This window comes from Drosophila bipectinata, chromosome 3R (assembly GCF_030179905.1).
Source record: "Drosophila bipectinata strain 14024-0381.07 chromosome 3R, DbipHiC1v2, whole genome shotgun sequence".
Lineage (NCBI taxonomy): Eukaryota > Metazoa > Arthropoda > Insecta > Diptera > Drosophilidae > Drosophila > Drosophila bipectinata.
Window position 1 is genome coordinate 13448869 of NC_091739.1, and position 21840 is coordinate 13470708.

At 41.0% G+C, this 21840-nt stretch overlaps 6 protein-coding genes across 6 annotated transcripts; 5 read left to right on the forward strand and 1 right to left on the reverse strand.

Annotated features, from left to right (window-relative positions):
- Positions 1-4485: 4485 nt before the first annotated feature.
- LOC108129378 (NPC intracellular cholesterol transporter 2-like) lies at positions 4486-5409 on the forward strand. The gene is made up of 3 exons (XM_043211624.2): positions 4486-4519; positions 4791-4937; positions 5004-5409. Exons 1-3 carry the CDS (start codon positions 4486-4488, stop codon positions 5318-5320), a joined length of 498 nt encoding a protein of 165 aa, XP_043067559.1. The 3' UTR covers positions 5321-5409.
- Positions 5410-6453: 1044 nt separating this feature from the next.
- Npc2d (Niemann-Pick type C-2d) lies at positions 6454-7248 on the reverse strand. Its single transcript, XM_017247393.3, has 2 exons — positions 7137-7248; positions 6454-7075 (listed from the first exon to the last, which is right to left on the reverse strand). The coding sequence occupies exons 1-2, from the start codon at positions 7225-7227 to the stop codon at positions 6639-6641; spliced, it is 528 nt and encodes a 175-aa protein (XP_017102882.2). The 5' UTR covers positions 7228-7248; the 3' UTR covers positions 6454-6638.
- A 3784-nt stretch (positions 7249-11032) lies between these two features.
- On the forward strand, positions 11033-11863 carry Npc2c (Niemann-Pick type C-2c). Its single transcript, XM_017247417.3, has 3 exons — positions 11033-11169; positions 11235-11348; positions 11418-11863. Exons 1-3 carry the CDS (start codon positions 11085-11087, stop codon positions 11711-11713), a joined length of 495 nt encoding a protein of 164 aa, XP_017102906.2. The 5' UTR covers positions 11033-11084; the 3' UTR covers positions 11714-11863.
- Positions 11864-12700: 837 nt separating this feature from the next.
- Positions 12701-13360, forward strand: LOC108129226 (uncharacterized). The gene is made up of 2 exons (XM_043211626.1): positions 12701-12757; positions 12857-13360. The coding sequence occupies exons 1-2, from the start codon at positions 12701-12703 to the stop codon at positions 13358-13360; spliced, it is 561 nt and encodes a 186-aa protein (XP_043067561.1).
- Positions 13361-13592: 232 nt separating this feature from the next.
- On the forward strand, positions 13593-14253 carry LOC108129225 (uncharacterized). Its single transcript, XM_070282042.1, has 2 exons — positions 13593-13688; positions 13740-14253. Exons 1-2 carry the CDS (start codon positions 13593-13595, stop codon positions 14223-14225), a joined length of 582 nt encoding a protein of 193 aa, XP_070138143.1. The 3' UTR covers positions 14226-14253.
- Positions 14254-18815: 4562 nt separating this feature from the next.
- nerfin-2 (nervous fingers 2) lies at positions 18816-21815 on the forward strand. The gene is made up of 4 exons (XM_043211925.2): positions 18816-18871; positions 19300-20860; positions 20916-21115; positions 21236-21815. Exons 2-4 carry the CDS (start codon positions 19394-19396, stop codon positions 21669-21671), a joined length of 2103 nt encoding a protein of 700 aa, XP_043067860.1. The 5' UTR covers positions 18816-18871; positions 19300-19393; the 3' UTR covers positions 21672-21815.
- The last annotated feature ends 25 nt before the right edge of the window (positions 21816-21840 follow it).

The following is a 21840-nucleotide window of genomic DNA, read 5'->3' on the forward strand; positions in this document are numbered from 1 at the left end:
CAATTTTTCTGATGGACTCCTTTGAAAAATGGGGAAACGCTTGGGAGTGGCCATTTGGCCCACAGCGATGTCTATATCTTTGTCAATTTAGATCCGATCTTTGAGCTGAATACCTTAAACGATTGGTACATCGATTCTCTATCAATCCTCATTAAAATCTTTGTACAAATTTTTTGATCGATTTTTCACAATTTTTCTGATGGACTCCTTTGAAAAATGGGGAAACGCTTGGGATTGGCCATTTGACCCACAGCGATGTCTATATCTTTGTCAATTTAGATCCGATCTTTGAGCTGAATACCTTAAACGATTGGTACATCGATTCTCTATCAATCCTCATCAAAATCTCTGTACAAATTTTTTGATCGATTTTTTATCAATTTTTCTGATGGACTCCTTTGAAAAATGAGGAAACGCATGGGATTGGCCATTTGACCCACAGCGATGTCTATATCTTTGTCAGTTTAGATCCGATCTTTGAGCTGAATACCTTAAACGATTGGTACATCGATTCTCTATCAGTCCTCATCAAAATCTCTGTACAAATTTTTTGGTCGATTTTTCACAATTTTTCTGATGGGGAAAAATGGGGAAATGCTTGTGAGTGGTCATTTGGCCCACAACGATGTCAATATCTTTGTCAGTTTAGATCTGATCTTTGAGCTGAATACCTTAAACGATTGGTAGATCGATTCTCTATCAATCCTCATCAAAACCTATGTACAAATTTTTTGATCGATTTTTCACAATTTTTCTGATGGACTCCTTCGAAAAATGGGGAAATGCTTGTGAGTGGTCATTTGGCCCACAACGATGTCAATATCTTTGTCAGTTTAGATCCGATCGTTGAGCTGAATACCTTAAACGATTGGTACATCGATTCTCTATCAATCCTCATCAAAATCTCTGTACAAATTTTTTGGTCGATTTTTCACAATTTTTCTGATGGGGAAAAATGGGGAAATGCTTGTGAGTGGTCATTTGGCCCACAACGATGTCAATATCTTTGTCAGTTTAGATCTGATCTTTGAGCTGAATACCTTAAACGATTGGTAGATCGATTCTCTATCAATCCTCATCAAAACCTCTGTACAAATTTTTTGATCGATTTTTCACAATTTTTCTGATGGACTCCTTCGAAAAATGGGGAAATGCTTGTGAGTGGTCATTTGGCCCACAACGATGTCAATATCTTTGTCAGTTTAGATCCGATCGTTGAGCTGAATACCTTAAACGATTGGTAGATCGATTCTCTATCAATCCTCATCAAAACCTATGTACAAATTTTTTGATCGATTTTTCACAATTTTTCTGATGGACTCCTTCGAAAAATGGGGAAATGCTTGTGAGTGGTCATTTGGCCCACAACGATGTCAATATCTTTGTCAGTTTAGATCCGATCGTTGAGCTGAATACCTTAAACGATTGGTACATCGATTCTCTATCAATCCTCATCAAAACCTATGTACAAATTTTTTGATCGATTTTTCACAATTTTTCTGATGGACTCCTTTGAAAAATGGGGAAACGCTTGGGAGTGGCCATTTGGCCCACAGCGATGTCTATATCTTTGTCAATTTAGATCCGATCTTTGAGCTGAATACCTTAAACGATTGGTACATCGATTCTCTATCAATCCTCATTAAAATCTTTGTACAAATTTTTTGATCGATTTTTCACAATTTTTCTGATGGACTCCTTTGAAAAATGGGGAAACGCTTGGGATTGGCCATTTGACCCACAGCGATGTCTATATCTTTGTCAATTTAGATCCGATCTTTGAGCTGAATACCTTAAACGATTGGTACATCGATTCTCTATCAATCCTCATCAAAATCTCTGTACAAATTTTTTGATCGATTTTTTATCAATTTTTCTGATGGACTCCTTTGAAAAATGAGGAAACGCATGGGATTGGCCATTTGACCCACAGCGATGTCTATATCTTTGTCAGTTTAGATCCGATCTTTGAGCTGAATACCTTAAACGATTGGTACATCGATTCTCTATCAGTCCTCATCAAAATCTCTGTACAAATTTTTTGGTCGATTTTTCACAATTTTTCTGATGGGGAAAAATGGGGAAATGCTTGTGAGTGGTCATTTGGCCCACAACGATGTCAATATCTTTGTCAGTTTAGATCTGATCTTTGAGCTGAATACCTTAAACGATTGGTAGATCGATTCTCTATCAATCCTCATCAAAACCTATGTACAAATTTTTTGATCGATTTTTCACAATTTTTCTGATGGACTCCTTCGAAAAATGGGGAAATGCTTGTGAGTGGTCATTTGGCCCACAACGATGTCAATATCTTTGTCAGTTTAGATCCGATCGTTGAGCTGAATACCTTAAACGATTGGTAGATCGATTCTCTATCAATCCTCATCAAAACCTATGTACAAATTTTTTGATCGATTTTTCACAATTTTTCTGATGGACTCCTTTGAAAAATGGGGAAACGCTTGGGATTGGCCATTTGACCCACAGCGATGTCTATATCTTTGTCAATTTAGATCCGATCTTTGAGCTGAATACCTTAAACGATTGGTACATCGATTCTCTATCAATCCTCATTAAAATCTCTGTACAAATTTTTTGATCGATTTTTTATCAATTTTTCTGATGGACTCCTTTGAAAAATGAGGAAACGCATGGGATTGGCCATTTGACCCACAGCGATGTCTATATCTTTGTCAGTTTAGATCCGATCTTTGAGCTGAATACCTTAAACGATTGGTACATCGATTCTCTATCAGTCCTCATCAAAATCTCTGTACAAATTTTTTGGTCGATTTTTCACAATTTTTCTGATGGGGAAAAATGGGGAAATGCTTGTGAGTGGTCATTTGGCCCACAACGATGTCAATATCTTTGTCAGTTTAGATCTGATCTTTGAGCTGAATACCTTAAACGATTGGTAGATCGATTCTCTATCAATCCTCATCAAAACCTATGTACAAATTTTTTGATCGATTTTTCACAATTTTTCTGATGGACTCCTTCGAAAAATGGGGAAATGCTTGTGAGTGGTCATTTGGCCAACAACGATGTCAATATCTTTGTCAGTTTAGATCCGATCGTTGAGCTGAATACCTTAAACGATTGGTACATCGATTCTCTATCAATCCTCATCAAAATCTCTGTACAAATTTTTTGGTCGATTTTTCACAATTTTTCTGATGGGGAAAAATGGGGAAATGCTTGTGAGTGGTCATTTGGCCCACAACGATGTCAATATCTTTGTCAGTTTAGATCTGATCTTTGAGCTGAATACCTTAAACGATTGGTAGATCGATTCTCTATCAATCCTCATCAAAACCTCTGTACAAATTTTTTGATCGATTTTTCACAATTTTTCTGATGGACTCCTTCGAAAAATGGGGAAATGCTTGTGAGTGGTCATTTGGCCCACAACGATGTCAATATCTTTGTCAGTTTAGATCCGATCGTTGAGCTGAATACCTTAAACGATTGGTAGATCGATTCTCTATCAATCCTCATCAAAACCTATGTACAAATTTTTTGATCGATTTTTCACAATTTTTCTGATGGACTCCTTCGAAAAATGGGGAAATGCTTGTGAGTGGTCATTTGGCCCACAACGATGTCTATATCTTTGTCAGTTTAGATCCGATCTTTGAGCTGAATACCTTAAACGATTGGTACATCGATTCTCTATCAATCCTCATCAAAATCTCTGTACAAATTTTTTGATCGATTTTTCACAATTTTTCTGATGGACTCCTTTGAAAAATGGGGAAATGCTTGGGAGTGGCCATTTTACCCACAACGATGTCTATATCTTTGTCAGTTTAGATCCGATCTTTGAGCTGAATACCTTAAACGATTGGTACATCGATTCTCTATCAATCCTTATTAAAATCTCTGTACAAATTGTTTGATCGATTTTTCATCAATTTTTCTGATGGACTCCTTTGAAAAATGGGGAAATGCTTGTGAGTGGCCATTTGGCCCACAACGATGTCTATATCTTTGTCTTTTTAGATCCGATCCTTTAGCTTAAACGTTTGATTGATAGTTTCCCTGTCAATCTTCATCGTTTATCAATGAAAGAATGCCTCGTCATGCCTACTTCCCAACCGAATTTAAGCGTTTGAATACCTAAAGCTGTTTACCACTAAGCCCATAAAAGCCCAGTGGCATAGTTGGATTGGCCTCCCAGATTATCAGTCGAATTTAATTGATTTAATGATTTGTTTCCGCAAAGCCCAACACCTGTGCGTAACATTGTTTTGTATTGTACCACCTGTTTTGGCACCTGGCCTCGGTATCAATAGCTCGCCATATCCCGATAACCCGCTCTTCTATACTGATCATCGATCGATGGTCTGCTATTTAAGGAGCTTCATCGCTCCCAGACTTTCATTCACGATTTTTACCTGCGTTCGCGCGTATAGAAGACAGTTTAAGTGATATACTTAGGGATTGTAGCAGAATATAAAAATATCCCTACTATTAAAAATGCTTCGAATTATCCTGGGATTGAGTCTTATCTGTGGGTGCCACGGAAGTTCGAGAGTGTAAGTACTAAAAATAATAAATCTTGTATAAGACCATATGTTGGAAAATGGAACTTTAAGAAAACGAGATATTGTATATACTCTAATTCCCCGATCTTGTGTTCTTGAACTGTAAATTAGTAAATAAACAAAGCCTTTGTTTATTTCCTATTTCCTAGTCCATTGATAGCAGCTTATCAGAGACCGGCGGGTCTTATCTCTTCCTATTTTCCTATTCTAGTATTGTCACTATAGTCTACTTTTTAGCTTACCTTTTGCACTGCTTTTCATATTTTGTATTTCCAGGCAAAGATAAACCATTTCCGTTAAGCGTTTATATTGCAGATTGCGATGTTCCACCCTGCTTGGTGTACAAAGGAACCTTTGCTGTGATGGAGGTTCATTTTCTGGGCAGTAAGTTTGCAAATGCAGCATGTTTTCAACCATATATTGATCCTTGATCCTTGAATCCTTTTTCAGACAACAACAACATCAGGAACATCACCGCCACCACAACTGCCAAAGTGTGGGGCATAAGTCACTCCTACGATCTGCCCGGGGAAATATCCAATGTCTGCATAAATCTCCTGTACGGCGCCATGTGTCCCATCGACAAGGACGAGGATGTGACCTATCAGTTTAACTTTTATGTCGATCCAATATTTCCCGAAATCACGGCCGATGTCACGGTTAATTTGAATGATGACAAAGGTGAGTCGATCACCTGTTTCACCGTCAGTTGCAAAATCCGTAAGGGAGCCACCGCGGCGAAAAGCGACTCCTACTTGCTGGACTGAGAAACCCGATAATGTACCACACAATGCCACCGATTTCGGACGACTGAATATTCCCCATTATTTGCTAAAAAATAAATGCAAAGAGTCTTTTAGAGATAAGCTTTGTTTACTTTCCCTACGTCACGGATTCCAGTGTACCCGTGCCTATCGATTGCCGGATTAACTCATTCGCGTCCCCCCGATTAGATATCTGGTAGTATTTATAATTTTATATATAGTCATCGGTGACGTTGTATGTTTGCACCTAGACTCCAGCAATATATTTAACTGATTCAGTGGCAAAATTGCCAATAAAATGGCTTTGATAATCATTTATTGACCGGCACCGGTTGGCCATATGGTCAAAAGTTTGGATCCCCTTTCCAGATAACACCTTAACTGGGTGCAATTCTACACTTGACCAAATTTTGGGGTAGTCTATATGTCCCCGATGTGTGATAAGTGAAAGAAATTCAGTAAAAAATCCCAGCTTTTCGGGGAAATGATAAGAGAAAAATAGTGGCTATTGAAGTGATATCACAATCATAAGTAGTCATAAAGTACAAAGATTTTTAGTTTTATGAGGAATTCGAGTTTCTATTTAAATAAGAGAGGTTTAGTGGAAGAAACTAAAAAAAAATCGAATAACACAATCTACCAAGATTAGAGCAGTGAGTAGTATTAGCTATACACACCTAGTATATCTATGATTTAAATCTGGCTTATATAGCGAAACTTAAGTTTTATGTTTGCAGAAGCTTTAATTTTTAGTCTCATAATATAGTAACCCTTTATTGAATTTTTTTCAGTGCAAATTTCATTGAAAATAAATCAGATAATGTGGGTGAGTTGCCGGGTTTGGAAACTGGTCATTGATAACCGGGTACATTTTGCTTCTTCTTGGCTCTGCGCTCTGCGCCTGAACAGGTGTGTTGGGCTCGATGGGGCAGTTAATCAGACTTGAGATTTGTGAATTATTATTTGATTCGATTATGGCTTTTCGTCCACTTCAAGTTTACACCTTAATGGCTGCGTGTGCAGATAGTCCCGATGGCCAATAGAAAGCATTGTAACGCGAGTCACAATAAATCATAAATATTCCCCTCCTTGTGTCTCTACCATACCTTTAAATGGCGAAGGGAAAAAAGCATTACTTGTACTTAGGAAAAGAACCCCTCATGTATGCGGGAGGGCTTTTAAAATTTTATTAAATATTCATGAGACATCGTGGGTGAGCTCAGGGTCTGATTTAGACTGCTTTGGTTTTTTGGAATAAAAATAATTTGATAGATATATCACAGTAAATATAACCAATTGGGTATGGAGTTTCCACAAGTCTCTAAGTCAGCCTGTTGAGAAAGTCCAGTTGGTAGACCGAGCTGCCGCCATTTCCCTTGACCACCTTGATGTCGCACACGAAGCAGGTAGCGATTTCGTTGTCCTGGTCCACCAGATAAATTTCGATCTTTACTCCGATTTCCGGGTACTCGCCGATTGGGAAGTCGAACAGGTAGGTGACATCTTCCGTCGCATAGAGGGGACAGTAGGCGCCGTACATGAGATTGGGACAGACTGCAGCTATATCCGCGGGCAGCTCATATGGCACCGTAATTATTCCCAGGGTAGTGGCCTTCACCAGGGTCGTCAGTTTGGTTATGTACTTGTCCACGGCGAAATCAATTTCGAATTTCTGATTAGATCCTTTCACAATGTTGCAGGGAGGAGTAATGCAGTTATGCACTCGCACCTCCAGTGGAAAAGGCTTATTTCCAGAGCCTAAGTATAAGGATATTGTAAGCTGTTATAATTCCTTAATGATTTATGTTTTTGCACTTACATCGCTTAACTTCCGTGGCCGGATGCTCTTCTTCGGCTTGGACCAGGGCGAAAAGTGCCAGGGAGAGGATAATTAGCGCCTTGACTTGCATGTTTCTTGACTGGAATTGAGTTCCTCCATCGATGCGAACATCGTTTATATAGCCGGAGTGGAGCAGAGACGATCGGGCTAAGACTATCTTATCGGGGGCCAATACCCACCGACTCTTAAGCTTCGTCAGAAGTCGTATTTCGGGCCACCGGATGAAAGTTGTCGGGTCATTTTTGACAATATTTAAACATTTATAAGTGGTTTTCTAATAGGGTTTTTATAAAATATGAATAAACTATTTACTTCAGGGACATGAAACGTTTAATTCATTTGTAAGAATAGATTGATGGACTTGATGAATGGCCTTATAATTAGATATCCCTTATCTTCTTAACAAATAAAAATAATCACAATACAAATCTCTGCTTTAAACACGCTTCATTAAATTCATTTTTTGAATGGACCGTAAAATTAGGAAATGGGCCAAGAGAATTTTATCACTTCATCGGCGTTTCAGACGGGCGTCCATGGTCCAGGGTGCAGAGTCGGTGCAAAAATAAATCCCAGAGCACTCGGCAGGCCACTAAGCCTCCTGATGGCAACAGAAAAACCCACAGACATTTCTGCCCTTCGACCAAAGCCAATGACAATGGGACTTTTTGCGGGCCAGGAAAATGTGCGAGTATAAAGGAAACAGGCTAAATGTAAGCTGGAAAGTATAATTCCCCCTCCATGCCACCCATCGCACTCAGGAAGGTTGCTGAAATTTTCGCCAAAGGTAGGAAAAGCGAGGTGGGTTAGGAAAGTAATGGGTGTTGGGTATGTATTGCATAGATATTTTTGTAAGTATTTACTGAACCACCCTCGGTAATTTTTTTGCAATCTCTCAGATGCTTGGTGGTGACTTGGCCGGCGAGCAGCAGCAGCGCAGCATGAGATTGCCTCAGAATGCTTTTGAACTTGCTACGATTTGCCGCCCCCGCCCTCGAGGGCCATCCTCAAAAAATACGGTCGTCGTTGCTTCTCACATGTAATTGTTGTGACATTATTTAATATGTCAAAGCAATGGGAAATCCGGTAGGAAAAATATCCTGAACCAAGATTGGGTCGGATTTGCCCCGACTTCGACAATGAGAACCGCAATATTTGATTAGCATCAGTCAGTCGGGGGAGTCTCGAGTTCGATTCTATTTTCGGTGTCATTTAATGCAATTATCTGAGCCGGAAAATCTGATACCCAAATACTTTCGCAGCCGAAAAAGCACACACTTCCGGTTATTTCGGTTTCCGTTTGCACTTTTGAGTGTTCTCCCTTTTTTTTTGCATATTCCCAAATGTATTTCTCGGATATTTAGCTTATCTTTGATGTATGCCTATCTGCCTTTTATTTTTTAGCTGGAAAATCAATACTACTCGAAGAAAGCGAAGAGTGCTGGGAGTTCGCATATTGATTATTATATTTTGCAGAAAAGTATGCTTTACTTTTTGCGAGGAAGAATTGGCGTGGGTGTGGCATTTAGTTTATACTTCTCAGTGGAATGGGTTATCACTAACCCCGTCCAATGAGAACCAGTCTGTCAGTGCCGAGCTAACTCAATTAATTTGTCAAATCAAGCCCGCCGTCAAATGCCAGTGCCAAAGCCAAACAATTTGTCACGCCAATCCTGTGGCCTTTATCCTGACAGGAGTCGGTAGTCGCTCGGCCCCACCCACCCCATAGTTGTCTGTTCTATTTCAATTTGATATTTGTTTGCACGTAATTCAATACCCAGCGACAAACCGGTTGGGGCATTGTGTCTCAATTAGGCGACAATTTGATTTTCGTGCTGTTAATTTTTCATTAAATTTTTGGAACTGCCGTGTGCAGTCAATTAATAACGGAATTTCCGAAAAGGACACGCCCAATTGCCCGTGACCCCAGACCACAGACGTAATGTCCCCCTCAACAGGTGCTTCCGATTGGGTCCTGGACAACCCTTAATTTCCCAAAAGAGGGCAAAGGCAGGTTCTGAGAAATATAAAGTCAGTGATTTGTACGATATTATTTCTACCAAAACTATTCTCCCTTTTCTTTGACCACCCAGGTGTATTCAACTGTTTTCGTTTTAACAAGGACAAAATGACCAACTGGCCTTGAGACAATTTTTCCTGCACTTTCCTCTAGTATTGACTCGAAAAACGAAATGTCCTAGAGGGAGAGAAAGTATTTTGCGCTTTAGTGCACACTTTGATATACCTGGGAGTCTCATTTGCGAATAGCAATTTGCATATGCCGTCATGCAAAAATGTTTTTTATTAAATTTTTCCACCATGTCAAGACCGAACCTAAGGGATGCTAATTAATTTGCTCGGTACCCCACTGCCCGTTCCTTTGACTCTGTAATTAAATGAATGCAAAATTCATGTTTCCCGAAATCAGAAGAAACATGCGTTTCAACAAGTTCGACTGGCGGCTGTTGAGTAATTTTCCCCGTGTGACGTGTTGGCATTTAGAGCCGTGTCCTGCCGCGTCCTGCCAATTGTCCTTCCCCGTTTCACGTAGCAACACCGAACGCTCAGCTTAGAAATGTGTTTCAAGCGAAAAGAAGTTTGCTAAATTTGCATAAATATGTACAAGTTGTACCTACATGGTTCGTATAATTAAAATGTTAGTTTCCAGCCCGGGAGTTGCATAATTCGAGGGCACCTTTCTGTTATTACCTTTAACGGGTACAAGCTTGGAATTCCAAAGAAAATTCTTTCTGGTTTCCTTGTAACTCATAATGGGTTTACATTTCCAGTTATATGGTTGGGATGTCATTTTAAAGTGTATGACGATTTTAAAGCCTTTTTTATTTCTTTAGAAAATAATTTCAATCTTCATTAGCTCTTAAGTTAATTATAAAAATGTAAAAATTGTTTAACTTCTATAGCCAATTGACTGCTCAAGACTTTTAGGATGTACTTTGGAAGGCCAGTAATCCCCTCAATCATTTTCGCATTTAATGGATGAACGTAAACATTTTAAAATCAATTGCTGGCAGGGCGGAAATCGCTTAGCTAATTTGCATATAAAACAGTTGAATTTATGAACAAAATCTGAGAATATTGATGAAATTTGGGCCACCCCTTGACGGCTGCTGCTGTTTTGGCTCTCGACAAGTCAAGTGGGTGTAAGAAATTGTATAAAACTTGCTACAAATTGGCTATGCATATAAATTGATGTTAATGTGCCAGGCGGCCAGGCTGCCAGCCAGTCGAGGGTTGCTGCAGTGGCCCAAAAGTATGCAACGAGTGGATCGCGTCGTAATCTCCTGTTACCAGGTTGACCCAATAAATCATCATTACTAATCGGTTGCTAATTTTTCGACCGAGTTCAAATGCACCGGAGCTCCCATCGGGCCCCAAGAACACAAAAGGTGTTTAGTGCTTGTTGGCCATCTTATCAATGGCCAAAATTAGCGGCATCTGCACTTGACCAGTTCACATGTACTGGCTACCGATAATGGCCAAATCAGTATTATTAATACTAGTTTAGGGTAATTGGCTAGAGCAAACACGTTTGTTGTTATCTGAACCAATGTTTACTTTCAAGGGAATGAAAACCATTTCATTAGAATATTGTTTTCTGTTTTGATAGAATAAATTATGCTTTTCTTAACTATATTGATTAAGATTTCTAGGATTTACCTGAGGTTTTTGGAAATCACTCTACGTTTAAGACGTAATAATTGCCATAAAGTTCGAAAGAGTTGAACGTAATTTTGGTGCAAAGCCTCAAAGCGATTAGATTAACGGCCGAGTGCAAGAGAACCATAGCACAAATCTGGGGTATAAATACCCCTACGATTAATGGAATTAGGATTCATAAACCCAACTCTCTTCAAAGCAGTAACAACCTAGTTATTGAACTTAAAAACAAAATCATCAAAAACAAAAATGGCCATCTTCAAAAAGACTTCTTTGTGCCTGTTGATCTCTCTGATGTGGACTTTGGCAGCTGGGGAAACCCCCATCCGGCAATGTGAGTTATATTTAACTAACAAATATTTAAAAATAAAGACTAATAAATATTTTATACTCTTTTAGGTGCTACTGGCAGCTATCCTTTGCCTTTAATGGTGCAGATCGATGAATGCGACTCATCGCCTTGCGATTTGTGGAAGGGTTCCGATGCCAGGATAGATATTCAGTTTGTGGCAAGTAAGTAGAGGATCTATAATGATTTCATTAAAAATTCTTTTACTTACATTACCTTTCTATGATTAACAGCTCGCAATACAATGAAGAAACTGTCAGCTGAGGTTCACCTTACCTCTTTGGGCGTCACCATACCCTATGACCTGGAGGCCTCCCGCGGCAATGTCTGCACCAATCTCTTGCATGGCGCCTACTGCCCTCTCGACGCTGGCGAGGATGTAACCTACGAGCTGCTTCTCCCAGTAGGAACCAGCCAGCTAGAGGTGCCCACTCGCCTGGAAGTGCGTCTCCTGGACTCCGAGAAGGACAATGAAGTGGTGGCCTGCTTCCTGGCCGATACACGTGTCAAGAAGCCGACCACATCCTAAGCCACATAGTATAAGCCCAGTAGTGTTTAAGGCCAAACATTGTATCAATGTTTCCAATTATTAGCGCGTAAGCTGTTGGGCACTTAAGCCCGGCAAACACTATTAGCACTTATGAATAAATAATAAGGGGAAAATATTATAAATAATCGACATGAACATCTGAGTTAATTACCCCGGCACATTCGCACATGTGTGGCAGACTACGGCAGATTAGCCGGACCCGGCCCACCGCTCTCGAGGGCGCCATGAATCGGCTTAATTAAATGACGCAGAAAATTACGCAGCTCCGGTGGGATGGTTATTGTACCAAGAGGTGAGGGTAGAAGGTGCGTGCGGTTTTCCAGCTCCTTTCATAAAACTTTAAAGTTTAAACTCTTTCTCTTTTTGCCATTACCTCCAGTTCAACCTATGGCTTCCTTCCGGCCCTCAAAGCTAATTGGCTTTTCAACACTTTGGAGCTTCCGACTGCGCCGGCTGATGGGGTCTCATAAACAAGCACTGATGACTGCACATATCCGACGGTTAGCTAATTGAGTCGTTGACTATGTGGTGACATATAGCCATATAGCCAAAGTACTACAAATTGGATATTACAACGAAGCCGGGGAATCAAAACTTGACGGGTATAGTACCAAAAATAAAGGGTTTTATGGACTTTTGTTGTACAGTTTTGAAAATGATCTATAGTAAAAGTTTAATAAAACTATAATTCAATTCACCTATATCTTTTAAAAGAGAGCAAAAAAAGGGTGTGTTCAAAGTTTAAACTCTTTATGGATTCCAAACCACGAGCCTACTTTAAGTGCACATGACCTGCTACTTACTCGATTGAAACGATCTCATCACGATAACATTTAAGCAAATTACCAATATTTAATTAAATAGATTTTTACCTTCGTTTTTCCCCTCGTCATTTAACGTTTAGTCATGCTGTCTATGCCATAAATAATATTTAAGAGTCACAAAGGATTCACGGTTTATTTCAAAATGAAACTCTTTTGGTTCGGTTTGTTTTTGGTTCAAACTTGGACTCAAAAAGCCACTGTAACTGCTGACACCTATTGGTCTGAATATTCTTCTACAAATGCGGTAGTTGAGCACATATTTTTAATTCGAGTGTAATGAAAATTGTTTAACTTTCAGAGAGTAGATGTAAAAATACAAAACATACGAGTGTTTGGAGAGTCGCGTTTCATGAAAGTAAAATACTACATCCACAGTGATCGCACCCACTTCGATCTGAATGTTCGACTGATTCGAGAACTAAATAGTAACCATTTGATCATGAATGTCAAAGTACGAGTAAAACCGGAGAACAGCCAAGACTATGTGCGCTTTTTCGATATTAGACGAATCAACTTTTGCGATTTCCTCACCGAGTATAACACCAATCCGGTCTTAAAGTTCATGTTCAAGAAGACGATCAATCTCAGCGATGTGATCCTGTGTCCTGTTCGTGTTGGCAACTATTCGATGATGAACACCGATGTGGGCAGTAACATGTCTCCGGGTGGCGTCCAGAATGGAACCTACAAGTTCTTTGCCGAAATAGTCGAGGAAAGTGGGGAAATAGCCAAGCTGTTTGCTCTTCAAGTAACTTCGCAGATGTTTGTCATAGAAGGTGAAAGTAGTAACAGTGATGATTAATAAATAAACCTACTTGTACGAAATAGATTTATCAAATATATCAATCATAAAATGCAATAGAAAACTTTGTTTTTAAAAGCATGGGTTCGGATTTGAAATACTATATAAAACATGGGTTAATCTTTGACTCATCGCTGGAATTGACCAAAATTTATTAAATAACCCAAATTATGGTCCATTAGTGAATAGACCATGACCACCTGTGAGTAACACTCATATGATTCATTTCGCTATGAACTTCGTTCAGTTGGCATTGTGTTTTTCGCTTTTCCATTCCATATTTGGCGACGAGACCCGTTCTAAATCACTATGGGATGAGGAGATCCAGGTATATATCATTAAAAACGAAATACTTTAATCAAATATTTCCCTTTCGCAGAAACCCATTTACCACATTCAGCGCATCAATATTTTTGGCTATTCGCTTTACATGAAGGTCTCGGCCTATAAGAATGCCAATAACAGCGCCTTTAGTCTCAATGTGGTCCTTCAACAAGAGATGGGCAGTAATTTCCTGATTATGAACCTAAAACTTAGAGTCCGGCCAAGTGAAGGTACTACTTTCATAACCCTGCTCCAGTTAAGGAATCTGGATTTATGCGGTTTCTTCACCGAGTATTTCAGCAACAACATGATGAGGTATTTTCTGAAATCAGAAATGCAGTTTAGTGATGTCATAACGTGTCCTGTTCGAGTTGGTAACTACTCACTGAAAAACGTGGCAGCCAAGGATATTTATCCACCGAATGTGCAGAATGGAACTTATAAGTTCTTCGTGGAAGTTGTCGAGGGCACCGGAGAGATAGCAAAAGTTTTCGCTCTACAGGTGACCACAGAAATCCGCGTACCAAGTGGCTCGACATAATGTAAACTAACAAAGGATATGTCATTGTGTGCGACTTACAGAGAAAGAAAATATTCAAAAAGTTGGTAATAGTAATCTTAAAAATTTTTGTTTGAAAATAAAAACATAAATGGGAAAATGGGAATAAAATTTTAAGAGTTGGCTTACCAAAGATTTTAGACTATATGTTGTCTAATTTAAGATTATTTTCTTGTAGTGTATAAATGTTATATGTGGTACATTAACCACCATCTACTGCTTACATTGTAAGCGGATTGCTCTTGATTCTCCCTTAAATTTTCCGCATTTTCCTTTCCGAGTTTTTCCATTGTGCGTCATCCGCTCCGATTCCGAACAGTACACCCCCAACTCGAACATATTGAAAATCGTTTAAAGCGCCGACCAAGTGCATGGCCGATTATGGTGATTATCCTTAGACTATCGGGACTTTCGTGACCACCGCGGCAGCGTGTGTGTGTCCTTTAGGTTAGTGGTTTTCGTTATATTTCCCGCGGGATCATTGTGCTATTCCCCTGTCACATTGCGAAGCCATATGTGCTCCCTTGTTCACGTAATTTTATTGTAATTAATTGATAAACAATATGTTCAATGGCGTATCGATACTGAGTAAGGCTTCAAATAGTTTCCATCAAAATATTACATCATTTTTTAACCCATAAGCCACTAAACCCCTTCCGACCTCAAACCCCAAAGTAATACGATATTTTAATGGAGCTTCTTACACCTTCCCCCTAAGTCCATAATTAAAATCCGTAATGCGGTTTTCAGCACACATTATTTTCCATTTTTTATGGAATGGTTAAACGGGTTGTCTGACAGGGGTCACAGGTCACACCCTCTTATCGAAAATGCCTTTCTTTACGCACAATCGAATCATTTTGCGAATTCAATTTGGCAAAAATAATGCGAATACGCCAGTGGAGGAGATGGGCAAATGGAAATCAAAATTTCAATCTGAACTGCTGTGAGCTGAAATTCCATCAAGTAGGGAAAATGTCATGTGAAGTGTCAATGCCTGCCATCAAGTGTCGCACTTATGTGTGACCTTTGCAAACTCAATTTGTCGCCTTTTTATCTATAAACATTTTCTATTAGCCCCCGTTCTGAGGGGGAGGTTTTCAATTCCATTTCAGGTCCAATTCTCACACACTTTATTTAAAGAAATTGGTCTTGAGTTTGGAAATCCTTCAGTTAATCAGATTGGACAGGTCATCGAAAGTACTAGTGGGTGTTTATATAATCTATAGAATTTTGGTTTAAAAGATGCATCTTCGATATTGCAGGGAAAATAAAATCAATGGAAATTGAATTTAGCTTCAATAATGTCGTTGGAAAACCGAATTTTCTGCTGCCTTCAAGAGAAAATTTAAAATTCAACATGACTGGGCTCCTAGACTCGGCGTTTCTGGCAATTAAAAAGGCGTTGAGTTGAGCAATTAAACACACGCACCTGCCTTAAAATAATTCACTTAAATAACGCAATGTTGCGTAATTTAGCTTCACAGTTTTGTAATTAAAAGCATTTGCATATGAATCGCATCGAGCTTGGCCAATGCCTGGGGCATACTTCCATGCCACACTAATTAAGGACTGCCCTCGGAGCTGGGAACTAGGCAGTCTTCCCCCCAAAGGTCATCAACGTTTCTGGCAAGGCGACTCAAATCCTTGGGTCTGATTGCAGCTGTGGTTTGTCAACAGCGTTTTGTCCTTTGCGTGGCTTTCAGGAAGTGTTTAATGTCCTGGCTGAATGCAATTCAATCCGAAGGAATAGTACAAAAAATTAATAAGGGGTGTGTGGTTCTTAGGGAATATTTTGTAACCTTTATATAATTGACCTAGAATGTTCTTAAACTATTGATATCACAAATTCAATTAGATTTGAATCAAAAACCAAAACCCTAGTTCTTAAAGATAAAATCCATCTTTATCTGCCAATGAAGCATACAACACCGATATTATCTGCCTAATATCCTGCGGTTTCAAGGCCTTATGATCGCAAATCCAAACAAATTGTAAATCTGTTCCAAAAATGAACCAAATCATATGAGCCTAATTAAGAGCCCATTACCCAACCCTCGCTGTGTAAACAGACACCGCAGACCGCAAGTCAGAAAACCGCCGCAGCAACCCACCCCGTAGTGTATCTGCCACAAGGGGATGGGGTGTGGCATTCAACGTGTTGCACGGGGGTGTCCTCCGATTTGTTACGTGTGTAATTCGACACTCGACAACAACCTGGGCAATTAGCCCGCGAAATCTCCATGCAAATGAGTGGAGCGTTTTCTTAACGCTCTCGTTAAGAAAATATCCTTGGACGAGTGTCAGGATGTCAGGAGCAGGCACAAAGGCTGCTGCTATGCTGCTATGCTAATGAGCCCCCAACAAGGTGATAATTAGCAGAGGGCCGAGGAAAGCCACAAAGTGAAACTTGTTGACCTCGTTGATACAAAAGATCTTAGCCAGTTTAAAAACTTAAGAAGCTGTATACAATTTTTTTCATATTTTTCATGGCTGTTGCGGGCAAGCAAAGTCTCCTTTATTCAGCTCTGCGCCGAAGTATGAAACTTCATAATTAAATTCCAGTTTATTAGCAGCAATTGTTTTTGCTTTTGCCGGCTGCTGGAAATCCTGCTGCTCTCGGCGTCGCGACGCAACAATTTAATTTAGTTTATGTAGACCGTTGCTCTAATTAATTGCATTCAACTGCAATTTATCTCAGGGATGCTCGAAAACTGTGAGTTATTAAAGAAGAAAAAATGGAAGAACGATGGAAAATAATTTTTAATATTATGTTATTAGCTTTAATAAAAAAATCATATCTTAAAATGCGTCCAAAAACTTACAAAAATCACTATGGACGGCAGTCCACGAGGTGATGAACTGGATGCGTTAGTTCATAGGAATATTTATAAAACTTTTACAAAGAGGTTTCAACAAAAATTCCGGCATAATCACAAAAAGTTTATAACCAAAACAAAAAAATCGGTAAACAAAAGAAGTTATATCTACTAATTATTTATATCTACTAAAAAATGAATCATTTATTTATAATTATTTACATCCTGCTTACGACAAAAAAGTATATATCCAAAATAATTTTTATAAAATTATAAGCTTCAATAAAAATATTCCAAAAAGTGCGTTTAAGGCCCTGAATTTGCAGCAAAAACATCCTTAATTTCCTTTTTGGCCAAAAGTTGACGCCATTTTGGACAACGTACTTTTGAATTCAGAGGGGAGAAACATTAAATTTTCAAAACCACAAAAAGAATCCTTTGGTTCTTAAAATGTCTGAACAACACTGACCGCTGGAGGTGAAATCGAGAGAGGGGGGAGTTCAAATCGAGTGGGAAGGGAATCCACAAAATATAAAGGTAACACGGGTCTGGCAACAAAAGGAGCACTCACCTGCCAACGCCCTCGCCCTCGTCCCAATCCCCTCCCACTCGAAAACAACATGGGGGGCGGTGGGCGAAACTCCAACGCAGTGCAATGAAATTCTTTATCTACAATTCAATGACATTCCATTCCGGACCAGGGACCACGGACTACAAATATTACGGGCGGGGCGTGGCAATGTTGGGGATTTTCTGGCCACTGCCAATGAGCGTATCATGGCAGAGCAACAGATGCCAGCAGCTGAGCAGCGCCCCCTGGTGGGTCAGTCGGATTGCTCCGTATGGGGCGTGGCAGCGCATGCGCCTTTGGTCTGCGTGGGTGTACGGGGGGTGGGATTGTCGAGCTATTCCGGCCACCGCGGGCGAATCGCAGAGCAGCCCCTTCAGGATTCCGGCGCAAGGTGCGAGCGAGAGCCGTAGATTTCGGATCAAAGGAGCGGCCGACCCAGTGGGTGGTGATGGTGGTAGCTGCTTGGTGGGTGGTGGGTGGCGGTGGCTTTCATTGGCTTCGCATTCAAACCCAATTTCATGAGGCAGCATTGCGACAGGTGACCGTCCGGACTCAGGAGTTCAGTTCCCTTCGATGCCTGCCACGGGTCAGTTGCGTGCCACGGAAAAACCTTAAGTTCTAAGGAAAAGTCACTCTGATTGAGGCTCGATACGCGACGTAAAGATATATTTGAAAATGATGCGCCGGGACATTGCCAATACTGCTTGAAAGGTTATATTAATAGTGAAGTGATTTAGAGAATTGGAAATTTAGAGATATATAAAATCTCAAGTTATAACAATAGTTAATGAAAGATTAAGAACCTCAAATACATCCTTTAAATTATAGTCAAAAGTGAAGTATTTAAAAGTGGCAGTTTTAATAAATTGGGAAATTAAAGGAAAAGAGTTTGGGAAAAAAATCTGAAAACAAAGAACACTTTTATTGAAAAAATAATAAGGTATATATTTCAAGTGTGTTTAAACCAAAAGACACTATTAAATTTTCAGAGTGAACCATAAAAAAAGTAATATTTTATTTGAAAATACTTGAAAACTTAAAACTTGAAAACTTGAAAATTTAATATTCTTTTAAACGAGAAGTTTTTTTACAAAACGGATGTATAAAGCTGTGATCTTAAAACCTTGGAACCAAATGTCTTTAAAACCTTTTAGCTTAATACCTTACGTAAAATAGAAATATAGAAAAGATCAAATATCCATACAAAGATCCTTTTTCATCTAAACAGTCCTGATTTTGTAAGCGAATCCTGATTTTAAGAAGGGTATTTGGTGAAGGGAACATCTCCGACTATATAAAACACATCAGGATCAGGATCAGTTAGTGATCGATATACGCATGTCCGTGTGTATATTTCTAGACAGGTCTTTCACATTTGAAGCTATTGACTTCAAACTCGGAACTGCTATAACTTTTTTATTTTAGAAGATTGATTATGACTTTCTAAAATATATTATGTTACTAGATGGAAAAACTATTGCGATTTGCAATATTTTGCGATTTTTGACTAATCTTAACTGCAAAAGTATATCATCTTCGGCTTAGCCTGAAGTCAGCTATCCTTTCTTATTGCATATGTTTATGTTAACAAATTTATTTTTCATTAACAAACTTAATTATAATCAAATATTTTAAAACCCAACCAAATTCCAACCCTAATCAACAGCCACTGAAATAACCACGAACAGAACTTGGCCAAATGAAAACTCAAGACACTAACTTCAACCAGTACTAAAAAAGTCAAGTGGGAGTTGCTTATAATGATGAACATGAATCCGATGTCGCTGCCACACCCGCAACCGCATCCACATCCTCATCCGCCGCATCACCACAACCTACCGCACTCTCACCCCCCGCCCCTGTTGCAAGGACTCCCGCCCCAAGCTGGCGCCCATTACTTGGAGTGTCAGGCATTACCGGCAATCAACGAGACATTTCCGCAATTTAGCCAGCACCGTCCGGCGATTTCGCTCCTTTCGCCGCTGGATCTCTCGCTCCGGGCAGCGGCCAGTATAGTGCCAATTACCCCACCCTCCACGCCCTCGCCGCCCCGCAAGCGCCAGAGATTGATGTCCGAGGAGAATTACCTGTGGCGACCGCACATGTCCAACACCCCGGCTCCCGGGAATCCGGGAAATTCTTCAAATGTCGCCTCAACGGCAACAGTTTCCCAGGCGATTCAGCCTTCGGGTTACTTCCTACAGCAGCAGCAGCAGCCACATCAGCAACAGCAACAACAAAATCTTCCGCCGTATGGTCTCCGGACTTTCGATGCGGCTGCCTTTCAGAAAAGTCATTTTCACGAAACGAAAAATAACTTTGAGCAAATTCCGGCAAGTCAATCGAGCGCACCACCACCGCTGCCGCCACGACCCACACCAGTGGCCACCAGTTCCTCGCCCATCTACGTGGACGACGAGACAATCGTGTTGACCGAGGACGAGGATGAAACAGTTGTCAGTTCCCATGACTACAATGATTACGCCACGGACACCGAGGAAGTCAACGAGGGCGACGATGATGAACCGACCCAGGATGACGAGGAGGAGGAGGTCTTTGTGGATGTCCTGGGCAGTGACGATGATGAAGACGATAATGACGATGCGGCAAGATTGCAGTCGGGTCAGGGAGCCAAGGCTCTGAAGCGCAATGAGTTGCTGTACGAGGATGAGGAGCTACACAACCGGGCCGTCGATGGCCTGGCCAGGCTTTTCGAGCGGGATTTTCAGCAACCGAAAGCATTACCAGAAGTTGAGGTGACCGACGAGGAAGCCGCGGAGAAAACTTACACGGATTTGAGCGGGGTGGCCAGGACAGAAAAGAGGAATTCCCCACCCCTGCCACTACTGGCTCCACCACCACTCCCTCCTCTTCCTCCCCCTGCCACATTCTCCGCCTCAAGACACCACAAACATGAACGGAAGCGCTCCAAGCTAAGGAAACATACGGCAATCGACGAGGAGACCATCAGTCCCGTATCCGGAACAATTATCCGGAAGCTTCGCGACGACGAAGAGCTGGTGGTGCGCAAAGGCGACATTGATCCGGCTTTCAACGTGGTGGAAATCACCGAGGAGGCCAAGGCCATCCTGGCCAGCATCGATAATAAGATTGGCGACTACCTGTGTCAGCTTTGTCGCACTGTCTACGACGACGCCTTCATGCTGGCCCAGCATCGGTGTCCCCGTATAGTCCACATCGAGTACAAGTGCTCCGAGTGCGAAAAGGTGGGTGTAGGTCGCTTTTTCTTCATTGATTAGTTTATAAAAGTATCCTCTTTAGGTCTTTAATTGTCCTGCCAATCTGGCCTCACATCGAAGGTGGCATAAGCCCAAGGCAGATGCATCTCCCAGTTCCTCTGGCAATTCTGGCAAGAGACGTCATGTGGAGACCGGGGATGGGCCTCACGACTCGGGAAGAGGCGGCGAAGATAGTACCGATGGCGTATATCCTTGTCATGTATGTGGCAAGTCCTTCCGACGGTGAGTCCTGAAAAATAGAATATTATTTAACACATTGGGAGTTGGGAGTAGATATGAGGAAGAAATATAATAAAATTTCTTAATTCTTACTAAACTATTTTCTAAAATTTAATCCTACAGCCAAGCTTATCTGAAGAAACACCAGGCCTCCCATCAAATGCTGGAAAATCTCAAGAACTTGGACTTCTTCAAGGCCCAACAGCAACATCATCATCAGCACCAACAGCAGCAGTTAACTCTCAACAGCCATCAGCTGCCAGATCCCGGCCAAGTGACAGCTACTTCCTCGGCCACGCCGTACGATGGGATGCCACGTCCACCCCATGGAATGCCCATTTATCCACCGGCTGCAGCCAAGAACTATGCGATGAGTGGGCAACGCTTTCCCGGATTTCCCTTCCAGCCCTTCGACCAACGCCGCTTCTATTCCTTGAGTGAATTCTACCTATCCCAGCATCTGGAACGCTCCTCGGCCTTCCAGTATGTCCAGGCGAATCACCTGCGGCAACTCTCGAACGTGGCCCAAACGCTGCTGCCTCCGATGTCGGTTAAATGACCCAACCCCAATGCGAGTGTCCTGCGTCCAGTCCCCAGGATAGCAGCCACTGCAACGGCAACGGTAACATCGGCCCGGCAGGCTGCCCAGGTGGAAAATAATGCCAGTGTGGTGGCGTCCGGCGGGCATGCCTTCAACTGGGTGGCACCAAACGGAGGTGCTACGGCGG